The sequence below is a fragment of the Coregonus clupeaformis genome, chromosome 37 (assembly GCF_020615455.1).
Source record: "Coregonus clupeaformis isolate EN_2021a chromosome 37, ASM2061545v1, whole genome shotgun sequence".
Lineage (NCBI taxonomy): Eukaryota > Metazoa > Chordata > Actinopteri > Salmoniformes > Salmonidae > Coregonus > Coregonus clupeaformis.
In genome coordinates, this window is record NC_059228.1 from 11,218,655 (window position 1) to 11,243,716 (window position 25,062).

Here is a 25,062-nt window from a genome sequence, read left to right on the forward strand (position 1 = left end):
TGTGAATAAAATATAGAAAAGTAGGAAAGAGGAAGACATTGTGTTAAATGAGCGGAATGTACTCTAGCATGTGCTTACCTTCTACAATGTATTATTGGTTAATTGCATGAATGCGATGACAATCGTACAATGCCAGAGATTGACAAAAAAATGGAAAGAGACTGAAAAGAAAGAAGGTAGAGGAGGTAGAGACAGAGAGAGATAGTGTATGACGGGGGAGGAGAGGATGAAGAGTGGAGAGAATGAATGTGAAAGTGCTGTGGGTATAGACAGGCCTGGTTCAATAACGATTAGTGATTGCCTTGCTGATGTGCTCTACTCAGACTGCGCTCCAATGAAGTGTGTGTGTGTTTGTGTGTGGCCTTCTAGGGAGGAGTGGGTGATGAGAGACAATTGGTACTGAAGGCCCTGCCTCTGTTTGATCAGAGAGATGTCTGACAACTCTGGGTACTTTACCTCACACACATTCTCTTCAACAATACAGTGATAACACTGTAGTGTGAACACAAATTAATTTAACTCTTACCTGTCCAGGTGGTCTGATTGGTCAGTACAAATGCTCGGCACTGGGCGTGGCTCTCACATACACCAATAGCCTCTGTGATGCTGTAGACTGACAGCAGACATCCATCGTGCTGATAGGACGGCCAGCAGCGGTAGTTTTCCCCAGGAATAGAGGCATCCACCACACGCTTATAGTCTGGGGAAGAAAAGGAGAGGAGAAGGAATTTAGTTAGCAAGGAAGGGTGTACGTGTGTGTGCGTATGTGTGTGTGTGTCTGTCACTGGCAGGGTGTAGATGCACTGAGGGTCCTGCACACGTGTAATGAGGTAGGTCATTGTGTAAGCGCAGGGTCTCTGTTTTGTCTGTCTGTCAGAGGGCGTGACATGGATCTATTGGGGAGTGAGAGGCCGACATGTCTTCTGTGATCCTCGACCCCACCCTCCCACTCACCCTTCCTTCCCACCCACCCACACACACACAGACACAGCGCACATGCACACACACTCACACTCCCCTTCTCCTCTCTCACCCTCCCTCTGCCCCACTAACTGTCTGACACACATTGTAAAGGCCACTCTTCTACAATGGTCGCCAAGGCAAACGCGACCCAATGCAGGCAGGCAGACTGAACTCAGGAGTGACAGAGAGAGCGGGGGAGAGAGAGGGGGGAGAGAGAGATAAAGGGAAAGTGATGTGAAGGGCCCTGGAATGAGGACCATCTTTCTCACAAAACTAGAATACCTCTACAATTCTTTCTCTTCTCTCTATTTGTCTTTTCTGTTTTTATCATTCTAATCTTAAATCTTAAATGGGACCACTTTAAAATAGGAGGCGATCGATTTAAAATGTACAAATCAAATGAGATCGCATTTAAATGTCATACATGTGTAGGCCTAAGCAGTTGCAATTTAAATGTACATTTACCATGCCAATATAGTAACTTAACTTTCATACAATTGTATTATAGAGTGAATGAAAAAAAGATCAAGATTGTTTTAACCAGATTCAGAGTTCCCCTGAGGATTCACTAACAATATGAGTTTGTCCACAAACATTTAATAAAAGAAAAAACATCAATCTAAAATACAGAACAGATTAACAGTAAAGTCAATAGAATTAAATCGTTTTCCTTTGCCAAGGCCCATATCAAACTACTGCTGGTAGCCAACTGTTAATAGCTGTATGTTGTACAAAATCATATTTTTTTCTCTATTAGAATAGCCTGTTTTGTGTCCTGGGTTTTATGCTCAGTAGAGCAAGTCTTATTTCTCAGAGTGTTCTCACGTGGAACAATAACTCCATAGACATACTGTATAACCACATTACTGATTAAGCCTGACCAGACATGGTTAGGTGGATCTGAGGTGGAAAATAGAATTACATTTTAGCAGACGCTGTTTTCCAGAGCCACTTACAGGAGTGAGTGAATACATTTTTGTACTGGCCCCCTATGGGAATCAAACCCACAACCCTGGTGTTGCAAGTGCCATGCTCTACCAACTGAGTCACAGGGAGTCTAGAGTGCATGGCTACCCGTGGAACACTGTGTGCAACTTAGATGCAACTAACCGTATACAAGTATCAGTAAGTAGTTTGAATGATCAGACTTCAACAATGTATATGATACTTTGGATTATGCACATAACAACACAGTCATGCTCTGGGTTTTTGTGTGCTAGGGTCATGTGGGGTTTTGGTTGGTGAGTACAGATGTAGGATCTTAATTTGAGCCAGTTTTCTACAGCAGGAAATAATCCTGCAGCAACAGGAAATGTGAATTATTATTTGGATTATATTAATGGACATTTTTGTAGAGGTTGATCGGTTTTTCGTGAGGGAAAATCAATTCTGAAATTTCAAAGTGGAAATTACAAAGTTCAGAAGCCTTTTTAAACCTCAAATACACTACACGTTTTAAATTCCCTGAAAGTTCTCCTGCCACAGGGTGATCAAATTAAGATACTACATCTGTAGCTTGATACTGTACCTTGAAGATTAGTAAAATAAAACACAATTGTTCTATGCTACTTTTTCTAGTGGTAAGAAACATTACTGACTATGATTACTGGCCATTGTTATGCTGATCTTTGGATGCTAATAGTGAGGTTTTCCTCCGTCTCATCCCAAATGGCTGTGATTACACTGTGGTTCTGGTGGCTAGAAACCACACTCTACACAGTCCAGTCAGCAGGATGGCCGTGTGTGTGTGTGTGTGTGTGTGTGTGTGTGTGTGTGTGTGTGTGTGTGTGTGTGTGTGTGTGTGTGTGTGTGTGTGTGTAGACGTGCGTGTGTGCTTACATGTGTGTGCTTACATGCTTGTGCATGCATGTATGTGCATGATAATGAGCGTATGTACGTGTGTACTGGTTAGAATGGCTCCATGAATCAGCAAATAAATAAATATTTCAGTAACCTATAGGTTGTGATTTTAACTGAGACAGCATTCATGCTGTACATGAAGCAGTGTGAGCGTCTGTACTTCCCCTACACAATCAGGATCCACTTTTCCTATGGTCTGTGGGTTTAACTAAGCTTCACAGGACTGTGACAATGGGCCTGATGAGAAGGGCAGCTTCAAAGCAAGTCCCCCCTCTCCTTTAAAAGCCTCCCAGCCTATGAAGCATGAATCATTGAGTCCCTCTTTCTCTCACTTTCTCTCTCCGTTACTTATTCTCTTTTTCTATCTTGGAATCTCTGCTACTCTTTAAAAAAAATGGACTACTCCTTTTAGTGTTGGAATAAGGAATAGACATCACAACACAACATCTGTCTCTCGATTCAATTTCAATATAAGGGCTTTTTTGGCATGGGAAACATATGTTTACATTGCCAAAGCAAGTGAAATAGATAATAAACAAAAGTGACATTACACTCACAAAAGTTCCATAAGAATAAAGACATTTCAAATGTCATATTATGTCTATATACAGTGTTGTAATGATGTGCAAATAGTTAAAGTACAAAAGGGAAAATAAATCAACATAAATATGGGTTGTATTTACAATGGTGTTTGTTCTTCACTGGTTGCCCTTTTCTTGTGGCAACAGGTCACAAATATTGCTGCTCTGACTGCACACTGTGGTATTTCACCAATAGATCTCTCTCTCTCTGTCTCTCTCTCTCGCAATGTCATGCCTGGCTGGGCCAGGAGTAATCCTGGTGATTTACAGGGAGGGTTTACACGTCTGTTTGAAGAGGAGGAAGAAAGATGGCCTTTAAATGGAGGGAGGGGGGACAAGACAGTATGTCTCTCTGGACAACCTCTCTGCAATTTATTATGTGGAGGTACACATACACACGCACGCACACACACACACAACCACACACACGCACGTTGGCCCCCCTGCATGCGTGGCAGCAGACAATCTTGCTTCGGGAGGCAGTAAATAACTACAACTATTAGACATTTTATGGCCGTAATTAATGCTTAATGGAGATCTCGCTTTCTGTAAATGCAGGACTTAAAAGCTCCAGGAATGGCATGATGGGAGAGAGAAGGGGCGGGATGGAGAGATGAAGGGAAGGAGGGAGCAAGGAAGTAGACATGTGCCGGTGTGTAATTGCAGAAAAATCACATGACGCAAGGCCACATTCCACAGGGAAGCCCTGGATGGGCGAACACTACCCAGCTAGCACATAACATTCTGAGAACCATATGTTTCTTAGAGCTTGGTGAGAGTGTGGTTGTCCTATGGTTAGTTTGCATACCACTAGGGCTGTGGCGGTCACGAAATGTCTTCAGCCGGGGATTGTCAAGCAAATAACTGTCAGTCTCACGGTAATTGACCGTTAATTAACATAAACACATTTAGCATCTCCTGGCTTCCACACATAGCCTACAAGCCACTGATGCAGACCTTTGGAACATCTACATTTTAAAAAGTCTAATAAATCCATTTAATATAGCCTACACCTTCACAATAAATCCATTATTTATTTTAGACAGGTCTAAAGAAACTTGATATGAAGAAAATGTAGTCTATTTCAGAAGAACAGAATAGCATACTCTGAGTTGTCCTTATGTTAGGCCCTGATATGGCTATGCCATATGGCTGTGGGATACAGTAGTTCATTTAGCAGACAAGATTTGCTTAGAATTCCGTGGCATTATTTTATATTATTTTATAGTATGAAGAATACAATTTAACAAAGCTGAATAAAATATGATTTGAGGGAGTGTGCACATGAGGCTATTCTGTGTTTTCAGCGGTTAACAAAGAAATAGGTACTCCTATATGCTTAATTTAGAGTTATTAATGTAGCTTTAGTTGTTCTACAAACGTTGGGCTATATGTTTTGATTTTCTATATATTGTAAGGCTGCATGATGCGACTCTAATGATGATTTGAAAAAAGTCGCTTGAAAGGCATGAGCTCTGCTTTGTTTTTTGGCGCAGGCTGTACACACTTCATCAGTCTCTCATTCACAATTTGACAAGCACTTGACAATGCCTCGAATTTCCCGGCAGTATCCCCCTAGTGTGGCCGTAATGCACCCTAAAAAATCCATGCCTTTTGCGGCCCTTCTCCCTGAGTGCTGCGTGCTCCGAAGCACCTCTCACTCACATGGCTCTCCATCACGTGTACGGGTCTTTCTCACAGGCTACAAGTGAAGACAGACACATCAGGGATGCAACTGCACACATCCTTATACAATTCCGAGGTGCATATTGAAGATATTGGAATAACTGTACACATTTACTTTTCGTCAGCCAAAAAGATGAGTAGGCCTAATGAACAGCAAAAGCACTAGCCTATGTCAATCTACTATCCCTCATAGTACAAAAGTTGACCTATTCTATTCTGTGCGATAAATAAATATTCCAAACATAGTCTGAGACAGTTGTGGGATGTAAAAAAAAAAGTTTTTTACTCAATGAGGCTGATGCAACAGATGAGAACGTTTAGCTTAAAATGTTGATAAACAGTTAGGCTATTTCTTCACATTATAAGTGCAGCAATGCACACACGGCAGTAGGCTATAAGCGCAAATGTTCCATTAGCGGGAAAACACCATTATTAAATTTGATTATGCATGTAATGCTTTTATTATAAAGGTGCATTTTTATGGTGAAGATTATCTTCCCCAAACTTGAAACTCACGCGCTGCTTATGTATGCCAGTTAAGCTCTGCACCCCTTGTAAAGCGGATTAATGTGCTTAATTTTAAGAAGTTATTTGGCCACTTTAGTTGTGTCACAAAACATATCAAAACATATAGACCTATGGGCTAGGCTACATGAGGTGTACAACTATGATTTGAAAACGTTTTTTAAAAAAGGCATTGTTTCTTGCCTTAAGCTGGGCATCATTCACAAGTGATAATATTTCATTCACAAGTGATAATATTTCATTCACAAGTGATAATATTTCATTCACAAGTGATAATATTTCATTCACAAGTGATAATATTTCATTCACAAGTGATAGGCTAATATTGTCACCCATCAGACTATTCTTGATTTAATCTTGTCTTTACATATACTAAATAATATATGTGTGAAATTCGTTTTGATTTAGAATGGACCATTATCATGCATCTGTCTCGAAACAGGGGCAGGGGAGAAAACACTTGTAATCTCTGCACTTAAATAACGAATGGAGGATGCTTTTCCTGTGGTTCATTTTCATGCCAGCCAGATAGGCTATACTCCTGTTGTAAAGATAAGCAATGTGCTTACTATTTGCTTAATATTAGGAAAGTTGAGAAATAAATATAGTAGGCCTAGCCTATAGAAAGCTGATGGAATCTTCCTCTTTTCAATAGAGGCCATCACTCTGTTTTCGTGCATAAATGCATACCCTATAGAAATGTTGCGCAACATGAGCTCATGGGCTCCCATGAAGTGTTTGATTAGATTTTCGATTACATTTGTATTGATGTCAGAGTGATTAGAGGGACAATAGAGTGCTGAGTACCAGGCAGTTAGCAAGTTTGGTAGGCTACTAATGACCATCAGCAGCATCAGAGCTTGGAGAAGCCTAATTACTATGACTAAACAGTCACGTGGAATTTGACTGCCTTCATGACTCGTGACCGCCGGTGTGGCAGTAGTACGGTCACCGCAACAGCCCTACATACAACCTTCCCACAACTTTCTGGGAATGGTGCAGGATAGTTGCTTGGCTTTGGAACATTCTCAGTTTCTTGGTATTTCATTACTTTAGAGGAACGTTTCCTAAAAGTTCTAGATATGTTCTCCAGCTTTTTGGGCATTGGGAATGCTCTCAAATAGTTCAGAGAACGTTCAGAAACAATGTTCTTCTGTGGGAATTTCAGTTCTTCAGCATAACGTTTCCTACAGGTTTCCTCATGTTTCTATTTAAAGTAATGTTCTCAAATTGTTCCGAGAATGTTAACATTTCCATAAAAACCACAAGGAAACTTTAGTAACATTCAGAAAACGTTCTATGCATGTTATTTAAAAACATATACATACAACTTTCTCGATCTTGTTAAGTGTATTCAAGTGTGTTGGCCCACTAATTGGCCACACCTGATCTTAATGAGTGCTTGTTTCCTTTGAAATGGGGTCTGTTTGAATAGACTAAAATGAACAGCTTTGTATGCGTAATCTTCTGTTCTCTATCTATGGAATTAGTCCATTGTGCCAAATGGATGCTAGCTCCATCCTGTTGGCGCAATGGACTAGTTACATGGATAGAGAACAGAAGATTATAGGTTTGAATCTCACTGATGCTGTGCAACAATAAATAAATACATGTGCTTGCATGATTAATGCCTAAGGAAAATAATTTCCATGTGTCCTATCTGTGCTTGGAGTTCAAAAAAGTTAACCCAAAATAAGCTAGCAGTGTTATTAAAAGTCTTATTGAAACATTCAGTTTAAGGAAGTTATTCAAAAACCTCCAAATAACCTATCATTTCAGTTTTCAGAGCGTTAATACAACCTCCCAGGAAGACTTTCAAGGAACCAGAGTAAAACGTTCTCAGAACCTCCTTGCTACCTAAAAATAAACGTTCCCAGAACAGGCAACATTTTCACTTCTGTTCTCAGAACGTTTTAAAAACGTTCCATTTTACCAGTCAGTAAATTAATGGCTTTGTTCCCACAACCAATGTGAAACCAAAAACATACGTTCCCCCAACTCCCAAGGAACCAAATGTGCTAGCTGGGTAGTCATTGAGAAAGACCCTACCAGTGTTCCTGTGTAATAGTTATAGTCATAGGGAGGGAAACCACAGCACTGTTGTTCTGTGTCAGTGAGAGAGGAGCTCAGGGTGAGGACTGGGGAGTGAGAGGCCTACTGGAGCAGCAGTGTCTTTGTAAAGAGTTAAGCAGACCCAGTTGTGTTCGGCCCTTGGGCTGCGAGCACTCGTCAGTCACCAGCTGTCTGAGTCTGCTTTACACTGCCAATGGAGTGAGGTGATGATACACGGAGGAATGGAGAGAGAAAGAACACGTGAAAGTAAAAGAAGAAGAGGGACACCAAGTGAATGTAAGAAAGTGAAAACTGAATCCTCCAGTTAGAGGAATGGGAAAAGGTGAAAGGATAGAGAAGGAAAGCTTTCGGGCATAGATGAGAACTGAGCGGGAGAGAGGGAGAGCTCACTCAGTCTAATCCCCCCACCCCCAAATGCACCCTGGGATTAGCAGCACTGTCAGTCTTTCCCATCCCCCATTGAGTTCACTCCCGTTATATAAATTGTAATCTTTTTAATCTCATTCCATTTGTCCAGAGCATATCTGATCAGAGCCCTCTTTCTCTCCCTACCTCACCCCCCTGGGCCTCTAGGAGTACTCACCTATACACACACACACACACACACACACACACACACACACACACACATACACACACACACCAGCCCATATATGGCCATCTTCATGGGCCCTCCAGTCTGTTATGTGGCGGTTCCAACCCCAGACTCAGGCATTAGTGTGTCAGTCTAGCAGATAAATGCCAGGAGCCCAGACATATAGCCAATGGAAAGGGGTCGTCTAGGACACAGAGAGTCCAGGGGAGACAGCCAGTTATGTAACTATATTACCATATGAGCTGATATCTAGCACAGTGTGTGTGTAGGATGCACTGCTGGGTTTAATTACATTAGACTGTTATCTTACACAGGAATGCATGGGAACAGAGGAGTGATGTACTGGATTTGCTGTGGTATGACAGTGTGTGTGCGTGCGGGCCTGTACGTGTGTGCGCGCACGTGCGTGTGTGTATGTGGGTGGGGGTGTGTGTGTGCATGCGTGCACATGTGTATGTGTACTGTATGTATGTGTGTGTGGTTGCATGCATATGTACCTGCTCTGTGCGTCTGTGTGCGGTTGTGTAGGTAAAATCCATTTCTGTACAGGTGCAACACTTCCTCCAACTGAAGCAGCGTCTCATCTATCCCCCATATCAGCTCTCCTGAAACCAACACAGGAAGAAACATTCAGATAGTGCAACACAGTTTAAACTCTACACCTTCAAACAAAATTCCACATAACAAAGGTTAGGACTCATTGTTCTACAGACATTAAAGCATACAATTTAACCACATCTGGTTTAAACTGGTGTACAATAGCACAAACAAAAAAGGCCCAGCTCAGTCTTTGAACATCAAGAGACATGGGGCAGTGTAGGCTATCCTTATAGCAGGGGTTCTCAAAATGGGGTCTGCGGAGGTACTGCAGGGGGTCCGCGGCCAGATCTGAAATATTAAAGAAATCTCTCTCTATTTTCTTTTTTTTACATTGTAAAAAAAATAAAAATACTACTAACAACAACAGATTAAACCAATTTTGGCCGAGGGATACATGGAATAAGTTTAAAGGGTGTAATACAAGACAATACATTGTAATATTACTCTACAATTTATGTTCTTAACCCTGGGCAACATGGGCCTGGGAGGTTCACAGGGATATTGGTATCCACAGTACTCCACCAATTATACATTTTTCAACTCAATACTTATTGTAATCCTTAAAAAATAAATGCACTGTAATTTAAGCTTGAAATAAAACTGCAACGTCTTCTCTCTGCCTCATAGCAAAATGTGTAGAATTGCAGGAAATGTGTTTTAAAACTGAAAAATTATCTCTCCGATGACAAGAGGCATGCCTTTTAAATGTTCCTTCCCAGGGCCAGAGACTTGGTTCATCAGGCCACGGACTGCCAAAGTCATAGTAAAGTCTTAGTAAATATAATTTTATGCAAAAAGAAATATCTCACTCGAGTGTTGTTCTGATTATGAGGGGTTCCCTAATGAATTTGCTATCACAAAAGGGGTCCCTGGCCCCAAAATGTTTGAGAACCCCTGCCTTATAGGACAAGCTGCTCAGAGGTCGTTAAGCTGTCTGTCTGACTGGGAGAGATAAGATCACCTGACCCATCCCCCAGTTTGCGCACACACACACACACACACACACACACACACACACACACACAGATGCATGCACACACGCACGCACACACACATACACACTAAAACACACACACACAGATGCACACACATGCACACAGACAGACACACACACCGCCCGCCCACGTGGCCCGCGCCTTCACGGCCTGTTGTGTCCCAGAAAAACAGATCTCAAACACCCGGCTGACATACCATCAACCTGATGACAAGCCAGATAGGGAGGAGTGGAGGGAGGGAGGGGAGAATGGAAGAGGGAAGGGTAGAGAGAGGGGGAAGCAAAGAGAAAGGGAGAGAGAGAAAAAGAGAGGGCAGGGTGGATAGAAGGGGATCCAGCTTAAGCAGATAACGTTGACAGCACTGAGACAGTCTAGGTATACTGGTAGCTAAAGTGGCTTCATCCCTAAGCCAAAGAGGAACTAGTGAGAACTAGAAAGAGAGAGAGAACAAACACCCACTAGGCACAAACTGGTTGAATCAAGGTTGTTTCCACGTCATTTCAACAACAAAAAGTACATGTGATGAAGTTGAAGCAATGTGGAAAACTGATTGGATTTGCAAAAAAATCAATGTACAGGAATTTCAGGATTTGGGGTATTTTGTTCACCCATCCAATGACATGGTTCAAAGTTCACGTTAGTTGACAACTCAATGAAATGTATATACAAAAAAATTAAGCCAAACTGATGTCTGTGCCCAGTGGGCACTCACCTGTGGAGTTAACTATCTTGTCCAGTAAGGGTCTTAGAGTGGGCGGGGCACTGTGAGGCAGCAGGTAGGTGAAAAAAAACCTGGAAATCAAAACCAACGCACTTTCAAACACCACAGCCAAGAATCCTTTGACTCCAACAAATCCACTCTCATCAGGGACATGAAATTGCATTTTTGTCCCCCACAGTTTTATCATTGGAATGTTATACAAAACGAGGCACCGGTGTGCTTTAGGACCATGCAGACACCTCCGAGCAGTCGGGTAAGCTGTTTGGAGTGTTTATCTGACTGGATAATTATTTTTATCATACGATGACGTAACTAATTCAGAGGAGGCTGGTGTCCCTTAAAATCGGAGGAGAAACTCATTGTCATGGCTGAAATGCAATGGACCCAACCCATCCTCGGATTTCTCCCTCCCCACCAGCCTTCGCTGAACTAATTAGATGACCCTCTAAAATGGGGGGGGGGGGTCTTGATTCTTCTGTCAAATGGCCAAAGCTTGCTCCTCACCTGTAGGCATTGTAGAGGTTGCGCTTCTCGTTGATGCCCAGGCAGCGCCCTCTGCTGCAGGGGAGGGTGAAGTTACGGGCGGGAAACTCCATGACGCAATCTGAGGTGGAGGAGGGTGAGCATGGGGCCTCCTCGGTGCTGGCGTCGTCCAGGTCGGTGACTTTGAGCTCCCCCGCCACCAGGACAAACTGGCGTGGTCTGAAGTCCAGCAGGGTAACAGAGCCCAGAGGAGAGTGGGCCAGGAAGTGGAGAAGACGCACCAGACTCAGACAGATCTACAGCAGAGAGAGAGGAGAGAGAGAGATAAAGAGAGAGGGGAAGAGAGAGTGAAATCAAACGTTAACACACGTTTACATCACATAGTTTGCAACCCATTCAACTCATCGTTTATGCAAGCAACTGCACTGTCTTTATGTGGTAATTCTCTAAATCCAAAGGTCTCCAGACAATGATCAAGTGATGCCAACACATGACATGGCTTTCGTAACGTATTGTGACAATACAGGTTTGTTTTCCATTATATTGTTCTCTTTGGGGACAAGTTGACTGAGAGCAACCCACTCCCTGTCCTCCATGTACACTCATAAATCCCTGAGAGGACCATGTGTGTGTCTGTGTCTGTGTCTGTATATGTGTGTCCCTCTCTCATTGTGTGTGTCCAGGGGGCAAGGGTAAGGGCTGAGAGTGGCAAGAGGACGTGTGAAAGGGGGACTTGAGACCTATAGAAGACATACTATTGTCACGCCCTGACCTTAGAGATCACCTGTATTCTCTGTTTGGTTAGGTCAGGGTGTGATTTGGATACATTCTAGTGTATCTATTTCTATGTTGGCCGGGTGTGGTTCCCAATCAGAGGCAGCTGTCGATCGTTGTCTCTGATTGGGATCATACTTAGGCAGCCATTTTGCCTACCTATGTTGTGGGATCTTGTTTCTGTTTGGCATGTTTGATGTTTAGCCTCTTGAACTTCACGGTCTGTTGGATTTTGTTATTTTGTTGGTGTTTATTAAAATAAACGACTATGTACGCATACCACGCTGCACCTTGGTACGATCCTTTACACAACGAACGTGACAACTATAAACCAAACAGAGAGGGGGAGTGAGACGGAGAGAGAGAAAAGAGGTGAAGAGGAGGAGCTGAACAGCTCATTTCTTTTCAGGCGAGACAAAATCTGTTTTGAATGTTCTGTGGATTATTAGTGAGTGGGAGAGGTCAGACACAGAGCACTGAGGCGTGAGTTAGGGGCTGGAGGAGTCTTTTTCTTACCCTAGTGAAGGAAGAGTAGTGCTGGAGGGATGCAATACTATGTCACACTATGCTTATATGCTGGGTCATAGTCCACATTTCAATGTGGGTCCTTCCCTGTGTACAATGATGAGGCTAAAGCTGGAATTTAATCAGACTAGTCATAGGATTGTTGCAGTGTCTTTGTTTACAAACTTCTCGTAGTCAGATTTTATAAAATGATTGATTTGATTGATAGTCATAGGTTTTTTTAGTACCCAAAACTCATTTTGTTTGACCATGGGAAAAAGTACTACTGTTTATTGTAAATCTGCAATACGGGTTTGATTGAATTCAGCCATTAGTTAATAATATACATACATGTAAATGAGCCTGACCTGAAGGTTGACAGATAGACTGCTGGGTGGGAGTAGTTGGTGAAGGAGGGGGAGGGGCTAAGGGGGATATGGGTGTGTCTGTCTCACTGACAAGGGCTGCAGGCCGAGGCCATCAAAGCCTTTATCAACGCTCACAGGAAATGGCTACAGACTTACGGTAAATGGAGCGTTTGAAATTCAGTGGGTTTACAGCGGGCCTCCCTAGAGTCTATTAATGTCTCATACGAATTGCAAATACTCCGAGAAAAAGCATATTTTTCTTTCATTTTGCACTCCACATTTCAAGGGAAGGATCTTGGGTGAGAAGAGTTCACACGGGGGGCCAATATGAAAAATATATGCACTCACTAATTGGAAGACGCTCTGGATAAGAGCGTCTGCTAAATGACATAAAATGTAAATGTAAGAGGAAGAGATACCTGACACATGTTGTGGGGAAACAAAGGAGCAACCAAAAACAGCACACACTGATGCCTCCACGAACACACACATCAAGATCCAGAGATAGTATGTGGTGATACCGCAGTATCTAACTTTTTGGGCGACTGGACCAAATTCACATAGAAATGTCAGTTATAGAGCTGTCATTCTCATTGAAAGCAAGTCTAAGAAGTTGTAGATCTGTTCTATGTGTGCTATATCTATGCTGTCTGTTCTTAAGTTTCATTTTTGCATCTTTTACTTTTGGTTTTGTACACCAGCTTCAAACAGCTGAAAATACAATATTTGGGGTTATTGAAAGGATATTTCACAGCGGTTTAGATGGTCCAATGATTCACTACATTGCTTGTTTTGTCACATAAACTGAAATTAGGCAAACTATTAGAATTGTAGCAACCAGGAAATGGCGGAGCATTTCTGCATATTGCACCTTTAAGTAAAAAAATGTAAATGATAATCTCATTACATTTTTCTAACCTAATGCTCTGATATTGCATTACGGTAAAATCGAGTTACACAGACAAAAACCAAGACATCTTTTTTTTTAATGCAATAGTTTCTCTCAAAGGTAGACAAAGCCTTTTCGCACTGAGCCTCAAACCCAGTGAGTGAACCGCAAAGACATTTACAGAGCCATTTGGAGAAAAGCAACAGATTTTTATGTGCAAATGAAAGTTATTTGAATGCTGTTGCTATCCTACTTACAAAAAGGAACAAGCACTAGGAAGAAGTCTTTAAAAGCAGGTATTTCATGGTCGCTGTTTAAAAGGGGGAATTTATTTCACTTTTACTTCAGCGGCTTAGAAACATTTCTGGCTATCATTCCAGGCCCAGGAAATCAGTGGAAAGTTACCTCAATTTATTTACCAGAAGGCTGAGGTATTTGATGTGTCTAACTACACTATGGAACTCCGCAAGGGAGGCAGCTCTGACTTTGGTTAACCTTTTACTGCAGTGGGCTAAATCATTGTCACACAGAGTGTTTCACTAGTCTTAAACAAATATACTTTGAAACAAAAGTATACACCTCAAACACATTATTATGGGCTTAAAAAGAAGATACCTGTACCATGTCAGATATAGAGTTGAAATGTATTAAAAAAATTTGTTTGCATCCCAATTTTACACTTTATATACATCACAGAAGACTGAAATATAACAAAACCGTTTGACATAGAAACACCGGATTTTGGGCATTTAAAAACAAATATGTTTATTAATTATGAAATTATGAAAAATATTAATAGCATTCCACCCATGAGGCAACTAGGTCATTAACTGCAGGAAAGGGCTAAAGTCCGCCTCTCCTCCACAAATACAGTGTTGATTAAGGGATGAAACAAATGATGCTTTAGGAGGTCATAGACTAGTTTGATGACATGTAGATGGATGTAGTGTGTAGTGTTATAAATGACAGTGATGACACATCCAAGGACGTGTTGAGCTGTGCATGTGTCAATGGTTACATTGGGAACACTACAACTAACTCCCCCATGCCCAGTTCCAAATATACCCCTAGCCGCTACACCCTAGTCCCTACCCCCCAGGCACTTACTAAAATCTGAAAGGATTGGATAGATGTAAATGATATGGAAGCCCAAGGCAGTTAAGGAAGCCCAAGGCCTATCAGAGGGCAAGGTGAAGCTAATACCACATTTTGTATATCTATCCATTCTATGTTTTTATATATCTATCCATTCCTTTCAGATCCATAAGTACCTACAGCTATAGGTTGATTTGGAATTTGGCAAACAATCTCAACTGAACTTTCCCGCCCCGTATTCATGGGCTCCCGAGTGGCGCAGCGGTCTAAGGCACTGCATCTCAGTGCTTGAGGCGTCACTACAGACCCCCTGGTTCGATTCCAGGCTGTATCACAACCGGCCGTGATTGGGAGTCCCATAGGGCGGCGCACAATTGTCCCAGCGTCGTCTGGGTTTGGCCGGTGTAGGCCGTCATTGTAAATAAGTATTTGTCTATAAGACTGTCTCAGTGAATCTCCTCCAGTCTTGCCAGTGAGGGAAGGTATAGAGGTAGAGAGCTTGCTGGTGATTTCATGCACTGGAGCTCTTCCATCCTCTGTGCGGCAGGCGGGTGGACACTCCCAGGCCACAGGAAGCAATAGGGAATAATTAGAGTGTGGCGATAGTGATCGGCAGACGCGGCCCAGTGGCACACAGGCCCATGCTGCCAAGCTAGGGAGGCAGGAAACTGGGCAGGCTCTGGAAATACCATCTCCTATACCTGTAGTGTCCCTATAAACCAAGTCAAGCCAGCCAATTCGCTCTGCACTCAGACAGGCTGTAATGGGTTTGAGTCACAGGAGGCTCAGTAAGGTAACTCATGCATGCCATCCACCCTCAGTAACCCCAACCAGCATTCAGCCTATTCCGCTGACTCATACATGTTGCACTCTGTTCAGTGAGAGAGAGAAAAGTACAAGAAGTTCACAAGAGAAGTGTTAATGTCAATGTGGCATTTGATGAAATACTGGTAGTGCTTGAAGTGAAATGTGTGTGTGTGTGTGTTGTAACACTCACCCTGAAGCGTTCCTCCCAGGAAGTCTGCAGTAGTTGGATCATCTCCAGAGGACTACCGAGCTCTGTAATGGCTGTCACTGTGTCCTGGATGTCATTGCTGTCCTGGTAGCAGTAACCATACAACTGGAGGGGGACAAATAGATACACTGGTTATTTATCTATACATACTGTACATGGTATAAATCTGAGCGGTCAACTGCAAACAATCTCTATCAGAAGATTGAATTCCTGTATGTTGGTTGCATGCATTCTGATTCTGAAAAGGTAATGAGACATGAGATAGCTTTGGCACTGATTAATGTTTCTTTTGGTCGATTCCAGTTGTTTACTCTACTCTGCATTACCATGGCAACCGTCTCCTAGAGAATCTGGCTGGCCCTTTGCTTGCAGAAACATTTACGTAAGATCATTTGTGCCAGAAGAAGTCGTTTGAAATTAGAGGGCATGAAAATCAATCTAAAAGCTAAGCAACCAACATCGCTGTCAACCATACCCTCCAAACCGAATCAAGGGAAAACACTGACTATGCAAAACAGAGAAGGTGGCATTGCATGTTGTTTTTTGGTTAATAAAATGCTTCACAAGTGAATGATGTGAGAATGTAGCGTGTCAGAGAGTAAAGTAAAAGCTTCATACACTTGGAGTCTGACTAATGTTTGTTAGCAGTTTTGATGCATCTGTGAAGAGCGATGCGGACATTTATAGCAGTGGTGTGTGATGGGAAATGTGAGGTGTCCAGTGGGTGCCAACCCTGTGGGAGGAAAGGAAGGGCCTGTGGGCAAGGCTGGCAGAGTGCCCCCTCACCCCACCCATGGGTGCTGCATGAGAAACACATGGAAAAGACTACACCCTTGCCTACTTTGCACTAACACTCGCACTTGTCTTTTCCTACCAGCACTAACTTAGCTGATGACTACTTTATTGAGGAAAAATGTACACTATGACTGAGATATGTGGTTGTCTCATCCTAGCTATCTTAAGATGAATGCACTAACTGTAAGTCGTTCTGGATAAGAGCGTCTGCTAAATTACGAAAATGTAATGGAATGTAAGTGTAGACTTCTAGAGCTTTATTCAGGCCTCCAGGATGAGTCCAATTCAACATTTTCCTTGTGCAGTGAGAATGCATGTTTGAATTGAGTTCAGTTGAATAGAGTTGAGTTTTGTAGTTTCTAGAGTCTCTTTACTTCTCTCTGTAAACAGTGTTTTGTTGAGTACATGAATCCAAAGTGCATTTTTGCAGCAAAATAAGAATGGTGTTTTTAGAACAGGTACAGCAATGCAGGACTATCACTTGATTACTCAAAGCAATACAGGACTAACACTTGATTACTCAAAGGTATTTAAGGAGTGTGTGTGCATCATTAGTGTGTGTGTGTGTGTGTGTGTTTGTGTGTGCATGTGAGTGTGCGTGCGTATTTGCCTGCATGTCACGGTTCAGACAGACGACAAGAGGACCACAATTGCGTCACACCAGAAAGTTTATTAAAACTTAAGGGGAAAGGGATGTAGGGAGTGAGTGAAGGCTCCAGGGGTATCCCGTCCGATGTGCTGGGTCTGTGCCTCCCCCCAGTGGCAGCGATGCGTCCGATGACGCCGGTGGTTGGTGGTCCAGAAGTCCTGGGGGGGGAGGAAACACAGACACAACGGGGCGGATGAAAACAGGCAGAAGTACAGTTCAAGGGAATCCAAAATACGTAGTAGCAAGGCAGAAGGCTGGTCAGAGTTACCGGGATTGAAGAGTAGTCAGGAGTCGTAATGGCAGAAGCAGGTCTGGATCTCCTAAGGCAGAAGAGTATCCAATAAACAGGCAGGTCCGGGGTCACAAAACCAGGGTGAGCCAGAAGCGCGAGCAAACAGGTTCCGGGTGTGAGCTTTGCAGACGATCTGACACCGGAGAGCTGAAAGACAGGGCCTTAAATACTGGGAGAGGTTAGTGGGTAATGCAGCGCAGCTGGCAGAGTAATTAGAGCCGAGCAGAGCAGGGACAGGTGGAGCTAGTTAGGCTGAGTAGAGAGAGGGAGGTGAGCAGAGTGGAAGATAGTGGAAACCAATTAAGGTGGTAACCCGGTGGAGTGAGAGGGCTCATGACAGAACCCCCCAAGGGACGGCCCCAGAAGTCCCAAGAGCAACACCACGCCGGGCGGGAGGAGGGGAGCCGGAGGAGGGCTAGAACTCCTCCGAACGGTCCGAGTGAACGTCCTCATCCTCGGAGGAAGCCGGAGGGCCGTGGTCGGGAGATGGGACAGGTCCCGAGACAGGATCAGGCACAGGACAGGAAGCCGAGCGGGCCGGACGGTTAGGGACCCCCTCTGGGGCGGCCCCTACGGATTGCAGGTTGATCAGGATGCCGTTGGTGGAAAGCGGTGATGAGAGTCCTATCCACAATCCGACTAGCTGGCACCCAGGTCCTTTCCTCAGGTCCATAGCCCTCCCAGTCAATGAGGTACTGGAGACCCCTACCCCTCCGTCTGGACCCGAAGCAGGCGGCGGACGGTGTAAACCAGACCACCATCGACGAGCCGTGGAGGAGGAGGACCAGGCGCAGCAGGGACCAGCGGACTCTCATGGATGGGCTTAATCTTAGACACATGGAAAGTGGGGTGCACCCTCAGGGAATTAGGCAGTTGGAGCCGGACAGCAGTTGGGCTAATCACTCTTATGATAGGGAATGGGCCAATGAACCGAGGTGCCAGCTTCTGCGACTCCACCCTGAGTGGCAGGTTCTTCGATGACAACCACACCCCTTTGACCAACATGGTAGGTGGGAGCAGGAATTCTCCGACGGTTGGCCCCGGTAGTGTAGCTGGCAACGGACCTGAGGAGTGTGGCTCGGGCTTGTGACCAGGTGCGGCGACATCGACGGGCAAAAGCAAGTGCAGATGGGCAAGTAACCTCCTCCTCCTGGCTGGCAAATAGAGGAGGCTGGTATCCATAAACACATTGGAAAGGGGACATACCGATGGCAGAGCAGGTCAGAGAATTGTGTGCGTACTCCACCCATGTCAATTGCTGCGACCAGGAGTGGGGGTTGCGTGAAGTCATGCATCGCAGTGCCTTCTCGAGCTCCTGATTAGCCCGCTCTGACTGCCCATTGGATTGGGGATGGAATCCGGAAGTCAGACTGACTGTGGCTCCCAGCAGGTGACAGAACTCCTTCCAAAAAGCGGAGGAGAATTGTGGGCCACGGTCAGAAACAACATCCCTTGGCAGTCCGTGGATCCGGAAGACGTGTTCCAGGACCACCTGGGCGGTCTCCTTGGCGGTTGGGAGCTTGGGGAGGGGAATGAAGTGTGCCATCTTGCTGAAACGGTCAACGATGGTGAGAATGACGGTCATGCCACTTGAAGGGGGCAGCCCCGTGACAAAGTCAAGGGCGATGTGAGACCAGGGACGTCTGGGCACAGGCAGGGGCTGCAGCAATCCGGCTGGGGGCTGGCAGGACGACTTGTGTTGGTTGCAGATGGGGCAGGCTTGGACGAATTCCCGTACATCCTTCCTCAGAGAGGGCCACCAGAACCTCTGGGCGAGCAGGTTGTAAGTGCGGGTGGAGCCAGGGTGACAAGCTAGGCGGGAGTCATGTCCCCACTGAATGACCTGGGACCTCAGGTCTTCGGGGGACAAAAAGGCGGTCAGCTGGGCAAGTGCTGGGACCTGGCTGGTTACGGAGAGCCTCCAGCACCTGTTCCTCAACAGCCCAGGTCAGAGCTGCAACGATGCAGGGACTTGGCAGAATCGACACAGGGTCCTTGGAGGGGTGTCATCCTTCTGGAATTGACGGGAGAGGGCGTCTGGCTTGGTGTTGCGTGATCCAGGCCGGTATGACAGAGTGAAATTAAACCTGGTGAAGAACAGGGCCCAGCGGGACTGCCTGGAGTTCAACCGTTTGGCCGTGCGGATGTACTCCAAGTTCTTATGATCGGTCCAAACGAGAAATGGAATGGTGGACCCCTCCAGCCAGTGACGCCACTCCTCCAAGGCAAGCTTCACAGCCAGCAGCTCACGGTTCCCTATGTCGTAATTGCACTCAGAGGGGGACAACCGACGTGAGAAAAAGGCACAGGGATGGAGCTTCCTATCCTCCGCAGCCCACTGAGAAATCACAGCACCAACTCCCACATCCGAGGCGTCCACCTCCACAATGAATTGCCGGTCCACATCAGGCATCTGGAGGATGGGAGCGGAGGTGAACCTCACCTTGAGGGTACTGAAGGCTTTGTCGGCTGCTGGGGTCCAGGTGAAGGGTTGCTTGGTGCTGGTTAGAGCAGTGAGAGGGGCAGCAACGGTACTGTAGTTCCGGATAAACTTCCTATAGAAGTTAGCAAACCCCAGAAACTGTTGCAGCTTCTTTCTGTTCTCCGGAACTGGCCACGAAGTGACTGCTGATACTTTGGCAGGATCCATTTGGATACTTCCTTCTGCCACTCTGTACCCCAGGAAGGCCACTGTCTTGACGTGAAACTCACATTTCTCTGCCTTGGCGTAGAGGGAATTCTCCAGAAGACGATGAAGGACTTGCTGGACATGGCGGGTGTGTTCAGACAGGTTTCTGGAGTAAATTAAGATGTCATCCAGGTAAACGAAGACAAACTTGTTTAACATGTCCCGCAGTACATCATTCACTAGAGCCTGGAACACAGCAGGAGCATTGGTGAGGCCAAAAGGCATAACCAGATACTCGTAGTGGCCTGTTGGTGTATTGAATGCGGTTTTCCATTCATCTCCCTCCCGGATCCGCACTAGGTGGTAAGCGTTTCTGAGATCCAACTTGGTAAAAACAGTGGCTCCCTGGAGCAACTCAAAAGCAGAGGGGAGCAGAGGCAGAGGGTAACGGTTTTTCACTGTGATGTCGTTGAGTCCCCTGTAGTCGATGCAGGGGCGAAGAGATCCGTCCTTCTTCCCCACAAAGAAGAAGCCAGCACCAGCAGGAGATGAAGATGAACGGATTAATCCTGCGGACAGAGAGCCATTGATGTAGTCCTCCATGGACTTTCTTTCAGGAGCAGACAACGAATAAAGACGACCCCCTTGGAGGAGCTGTTCCAGGGAGGAGGTCGATGGCACAGTCGTGCACGGTCGGTGAGGGGGCAGAGATGTGGCTCTTGCTTTGTTAAACACCTCTCTGAGACCATGGTAGCATTCTGGGACATTGGAGAGGTCCGGAGCGGAGTTAGTAGGTACTGGCCGAGGGTAGTGCGGCAGCAAGCAGGCAGGTTCGGTGGCAGTCCTCTCCCCACTCCCCTGATCACCCCGGTCACCCAGTCGAGCTGAGGGTTGTGCCGGCGGAGCCATGGGTAACCCAGGATGAGGGGTTGGCCTGGAGAGGGGGAGCAGGTGAAACTGGATAGTTTCTTGATGGTTTCCGGACAGACCCATCGAGACCGGGGCCGTGACATGAGTGACCGATCCGAGTAAGTGTCCGTCCAGTGCCCGGGCAGGAATAGGAGGTGTCAAACGGAGGTTCTCCAGTCCCAGTTGGCGTGCCAGCTTGACGTCCATTATGTTGGCTTCGGCGCCAGAATCCACCAGAGCAGCCAGGGTGTGAGTTGAGTCAGAGAGGCGGAGGTTTGAGGTGAAGCGGCGCTGGCGCTCTGCAGGAGTGAGGGAGGCTCGCCCAATCTCCATAGGCTCAGACTGATCAAGCTGACCTGGGTGAGTGGCAGTAGATGACAGGAGCCCAGTCGGATCTCTCCGAATGCCGGTAGTAGGTGGACCTTGGCGCCCCCTCTCACGACGACGGGTCTGTATCCTTCTGTCGATCCTGACAGTCAGTGCGATGGCTTCATCAAGAGTGGAAGGCAGTTCATGGGAGACCAACTCGTCCCTTGATATAGTCAGCCAAACTATGGAAGAACGCGTCCCACCAACGGTGGTGTGTTCCAAGAACTTCGTCTAGCCAGGGTTCGGAAGTCGATGGAATGGTCTGCGACTGTACGTCTGCCTTGTCGAATACTGAACAGTTCACGAGACGCCTCTGCGGTGGGTGAATCCAGGTCAAACACCTTCAGCATCTCCTCAGCAAACAGGTCGAAGGTTGCACATGCGGGGGTTTGACGTTCGAACTCTGCTGTTCCCCAGAGTCGAGCTCGGCCCGTCAGGTGAGTGATGGCATACCCAACTTTAGCCCCCTCCGTGGCGAAGGTCCTTGGCTGCAAGGAGAACTGAAGTCGGCAGCTAGTCAGGAATGGCCGGACCTGGGTTGAATCGCCGTTGAACCGCTCGGGGTTTCCAATCTTGGGTTCCGGAGCAGCGGCTGCAATGACCGGGGCAGGTAACTCGGGGGCTGGGCTGGTGGGCAGACTGGCTGGGGTAAGGTTGGTGAGGAGTTGAATGAGCATGGCGAGTTGTTGTTGCTGCTGCTGGAACTGCTGCTCATGCTCATCGGTTTCCATGTCGGGGAAAGTGTGCGCTGAGTCCATAATGGTCAGATCGTACTGTCACGGTTCAGACAGACGACAAGAGGACCACAATTGCGTCACACCAGAAAGTTTATTAAAACTTAAGGGGAAAGGGATGTAGGGAGTGAGTGAAGGCTCCAGGGGTATCCCGTCCGATGTGCTGGGTCTGTGCCTCCCCCCAGTGGCAGCGATGCGTCCGATGACGCCGGTGGTTGGTGGTCCAGAAGTCCTGGGGGGGGAGGAAACACAGACACAACGGGGCGGATGAAAACAGGCAGAAGTACAGTTCAAGGGAATCCAAAATACGTAGTAGCAAGGCAGAAGGCTGGTCAGAGTTACCGGGATTGAAGAGTAGTCAGGAGTCGTAATGGCAGAAGCAGGTCTGGATCTCCTAAGGCAGAAGAGTATCCAATAAACAGGCAGGTCCGGGGTCACAAAACCAGGGTGAGCCAGAAGCGCGAGCAAACAGGTTCCGGGTGTGAGCTTTGCAGACGATCTGACACCGGAGAGCTGAAAGACAGGGCCTTAAATACTGGGAGAGGTTAGTGGGTAATGCAGCGCAGCTGGCAGAGTAATTAGAGCCGAGCAGAGCAGGGACAGGTGGAGCTAGTTAGGCTGAGTAGAGAGAGGGAGGTGAGCAGAGTGGAAGATAGTGGAAACCAATTAAGGTGGTAACCCGGTGGAGTGAGAGGGCTCATGACACTGCATGTGTGTGAGATTGCCATTGGCAATGCCAGAGGAGCTTTTCCAGGGGTCAGAGTGTGCAAAAAGATTTGCTATTTGAGATTAAATTCACATTATTGACTATTATCACCACACACCATCTCCCTCAAATTCAGAGGGGTTGGGTTAAATGCGGAAGACATATTTCGGTTGAATGCATTCAGTTGTGCCACTCCCCTCCCAGATCGTGTGCGTGCACCACATCTGCAGCCAGTGCTGAAGTAGTTGGTATTGTGCAGCAGAGGCATTCTTTTGCGAACATGACTGCATCTGGGCAGTGTTGTTCCTCCGTGGCAGACTAGACTCATCGGCAACTCAGCATGCCCTGAGTGAGATAGCAGCTGTACGAATGTTGAGGCAGTGTTTGTGTTTGCTCTGAATCTGGTGCCATTTTGTCTGACTGGAGTTCAGAGGTCACTCACATCGGTAGTTTGCTAGCGTCTTTCTACTGAGAAAGGCATTACGTCACTGAACTATTTTAGGGAAATGTTTTTCCATGCAAAATGTTGTTTTTCAATGGGATTATTAAGTATTCTGTTGTGAGTTCGGGTTTTGATATGTCTCTGTTCTTTCTGTAAGAAGAGGTTTATCTATGTGCATTGTTGGAATTGATGTATATGTAGTATGAGAGTGTGTGGCCTACAGTGAAAAGGCTGAGAAACTGTGAGGTGAGGTAAGTGTGAAAAGGCAGGCACGTTAGGAACAAAGCCTAGTTGGCCAATCCCCTGGCAGTTCTCCCCTTTCCTGGCCAGAGGCAGGAGTGAGTCAGCATGGCACGGCAAGGTATGGCCTCACCAGGAACAAAGAGGGGACCGAGGGCCAGGGCCACAAACACACACCAGCCCAGGGACCAGTTACACTCACACAGGCCATACCCTGGGGTTTAACCCCACTGGCCAATTGGCTGTACACACAGGAAGTAAGTTGAAGGAAGGAAGGTCTCTCTGTTCTTACTAAACGAAATGTAGGGTAGTGGGAATGAACATTTCAACTGAGACAGTTGTATAGAGATATATAGAGAAGTGAGAGAAGAAGTTGGACAAAGAGAAGGAATCCATGCAGGTTCTGCTGTGGTCAGAGTGAGACGGGTCAAGCAGCCAAGGGGGGGTGCTTCTGCTGGAACAGTTGCCCCGCTCAAGAAGCAGATGAAATAGTCGAGAACATATGCTATACCCGTCATAATATGCCAACGCATCAGTGCTCCACAAAAGCATTTCTGTGTGGGACATTATTAATGTGTAAATAAACGTGGGGGCCGGCAGGGCAGGCCGAGCTGGCTGTTACCCCATTCACCACACTTTCTTTAACGAGGGCCTCCTGGCCCCCGATCAAACCAGCCCCGGGGCGGACATGTTTGTCCAGAGATGAAATCCCCAGCATCTGCCAGAGCCCAGAGCACACTGCTGCTATTCTGTTGGACAGGGTCACTGCAGGACTGAGTGTCAGGCAAACAAGAACACCTCTATCATACGAACAGGATTCTCTCTGGATCTCTGCTATGGGCTGGGTGGGGACTTACTATAAGCCCAGGTCAGGTAGTAGGCCCAATAAAAAAGTAGAGCTTTTAATTTCACTCACAAATCACGTAATAAGGAACATACTTTTGATTATTATTCATGTGGAATTTATCAAATCCATGTGTGAAGCGCATTCATGTAGAGTATACGGGTTTAACTTAGCGCTCCTGTGTGTGTGTGTGTGTGTGTGTGTGCGCGGATGTAAGCCTGTGTGTAAGCCTGTGTGTGTGTTGTGTGTGTGTATCGTATGACGTTAATGGTTGAATTTGTTATGCCTTGTTTTAATCAGAGACTTGGACCAAGTGCCACTGGCAGAAAAACCTCTAATGTCATTTTTCTTTTCCATGTGAATTGATCCTAGTACATTAAATGGATTTGAGACTCATAATGCATTAAATAAAGGAGGGTGAAATTGTTAAAACCATAAGTTTGGGTGCATAAAGGGGTTTAAAAGTTTTAAGTTTCGATGATTACACTCCGTTTATTACATTTTTCCCCTTATATAATTTGCATGACTTCATTGGGTTGAAAACACAGAGTTAGGGAGCGAGCGTTCGGGTAGCAAAGACGTATGACTGCTAACTTAGGGACTGTACGTTATTTATAATGAGGGATACCTGGAGAAAATCGGACCTCTCTGAAATGAAAATGGATGGCCCTGAACGCAAAAAAAGAAAAAGAACATGCCTATCATTTACCCTCACTCCTAGGACAG

General features: G+C 45.8%; 1 protein-coding gene across 2 annotated transcripts in view; it reads right to left on the reverse strand.

Moving 5' to 3' along the window:
* Window positions 1–25,062, reverse strand: part of LOC121553485 (extracellular tyrosine-protein kinase PKDCC) — a 40,777-nt gene that overhangs the window by 1,844 nt on the left and 13,871 nt on the right. Inside the window, exons 2-6 of one of the 2 annotated variants that reach the window (XM_041866616.2) lie at window positions 15,710–15,832; window positions 11,104–11,378; window positions 10,591–10,670; window positions 8,781–8,888; window positions 527–700 (exon numbers count right to left, since the gene is read on the reverse strand). In XM_041866616.2, coding sequence (XP_041722550.1) covers window positions 527–700; window positions 8,781–8,888; window positions 10,591–10,670; window positions 11,104–11,378; window positions 15,710–15,832 — 760 coding nt within the window. Of the gene's footprint in view, window positions 1–526; window positions 701–8,780; window positions 9,172–10,590; window positions 10,671–11,103; window positions 11,379–15,709; window positions 15,833–25,062 lie in introns of those variants that run through there. The other variant, XM_041866617.2, reaches the window with a different exon arrangement.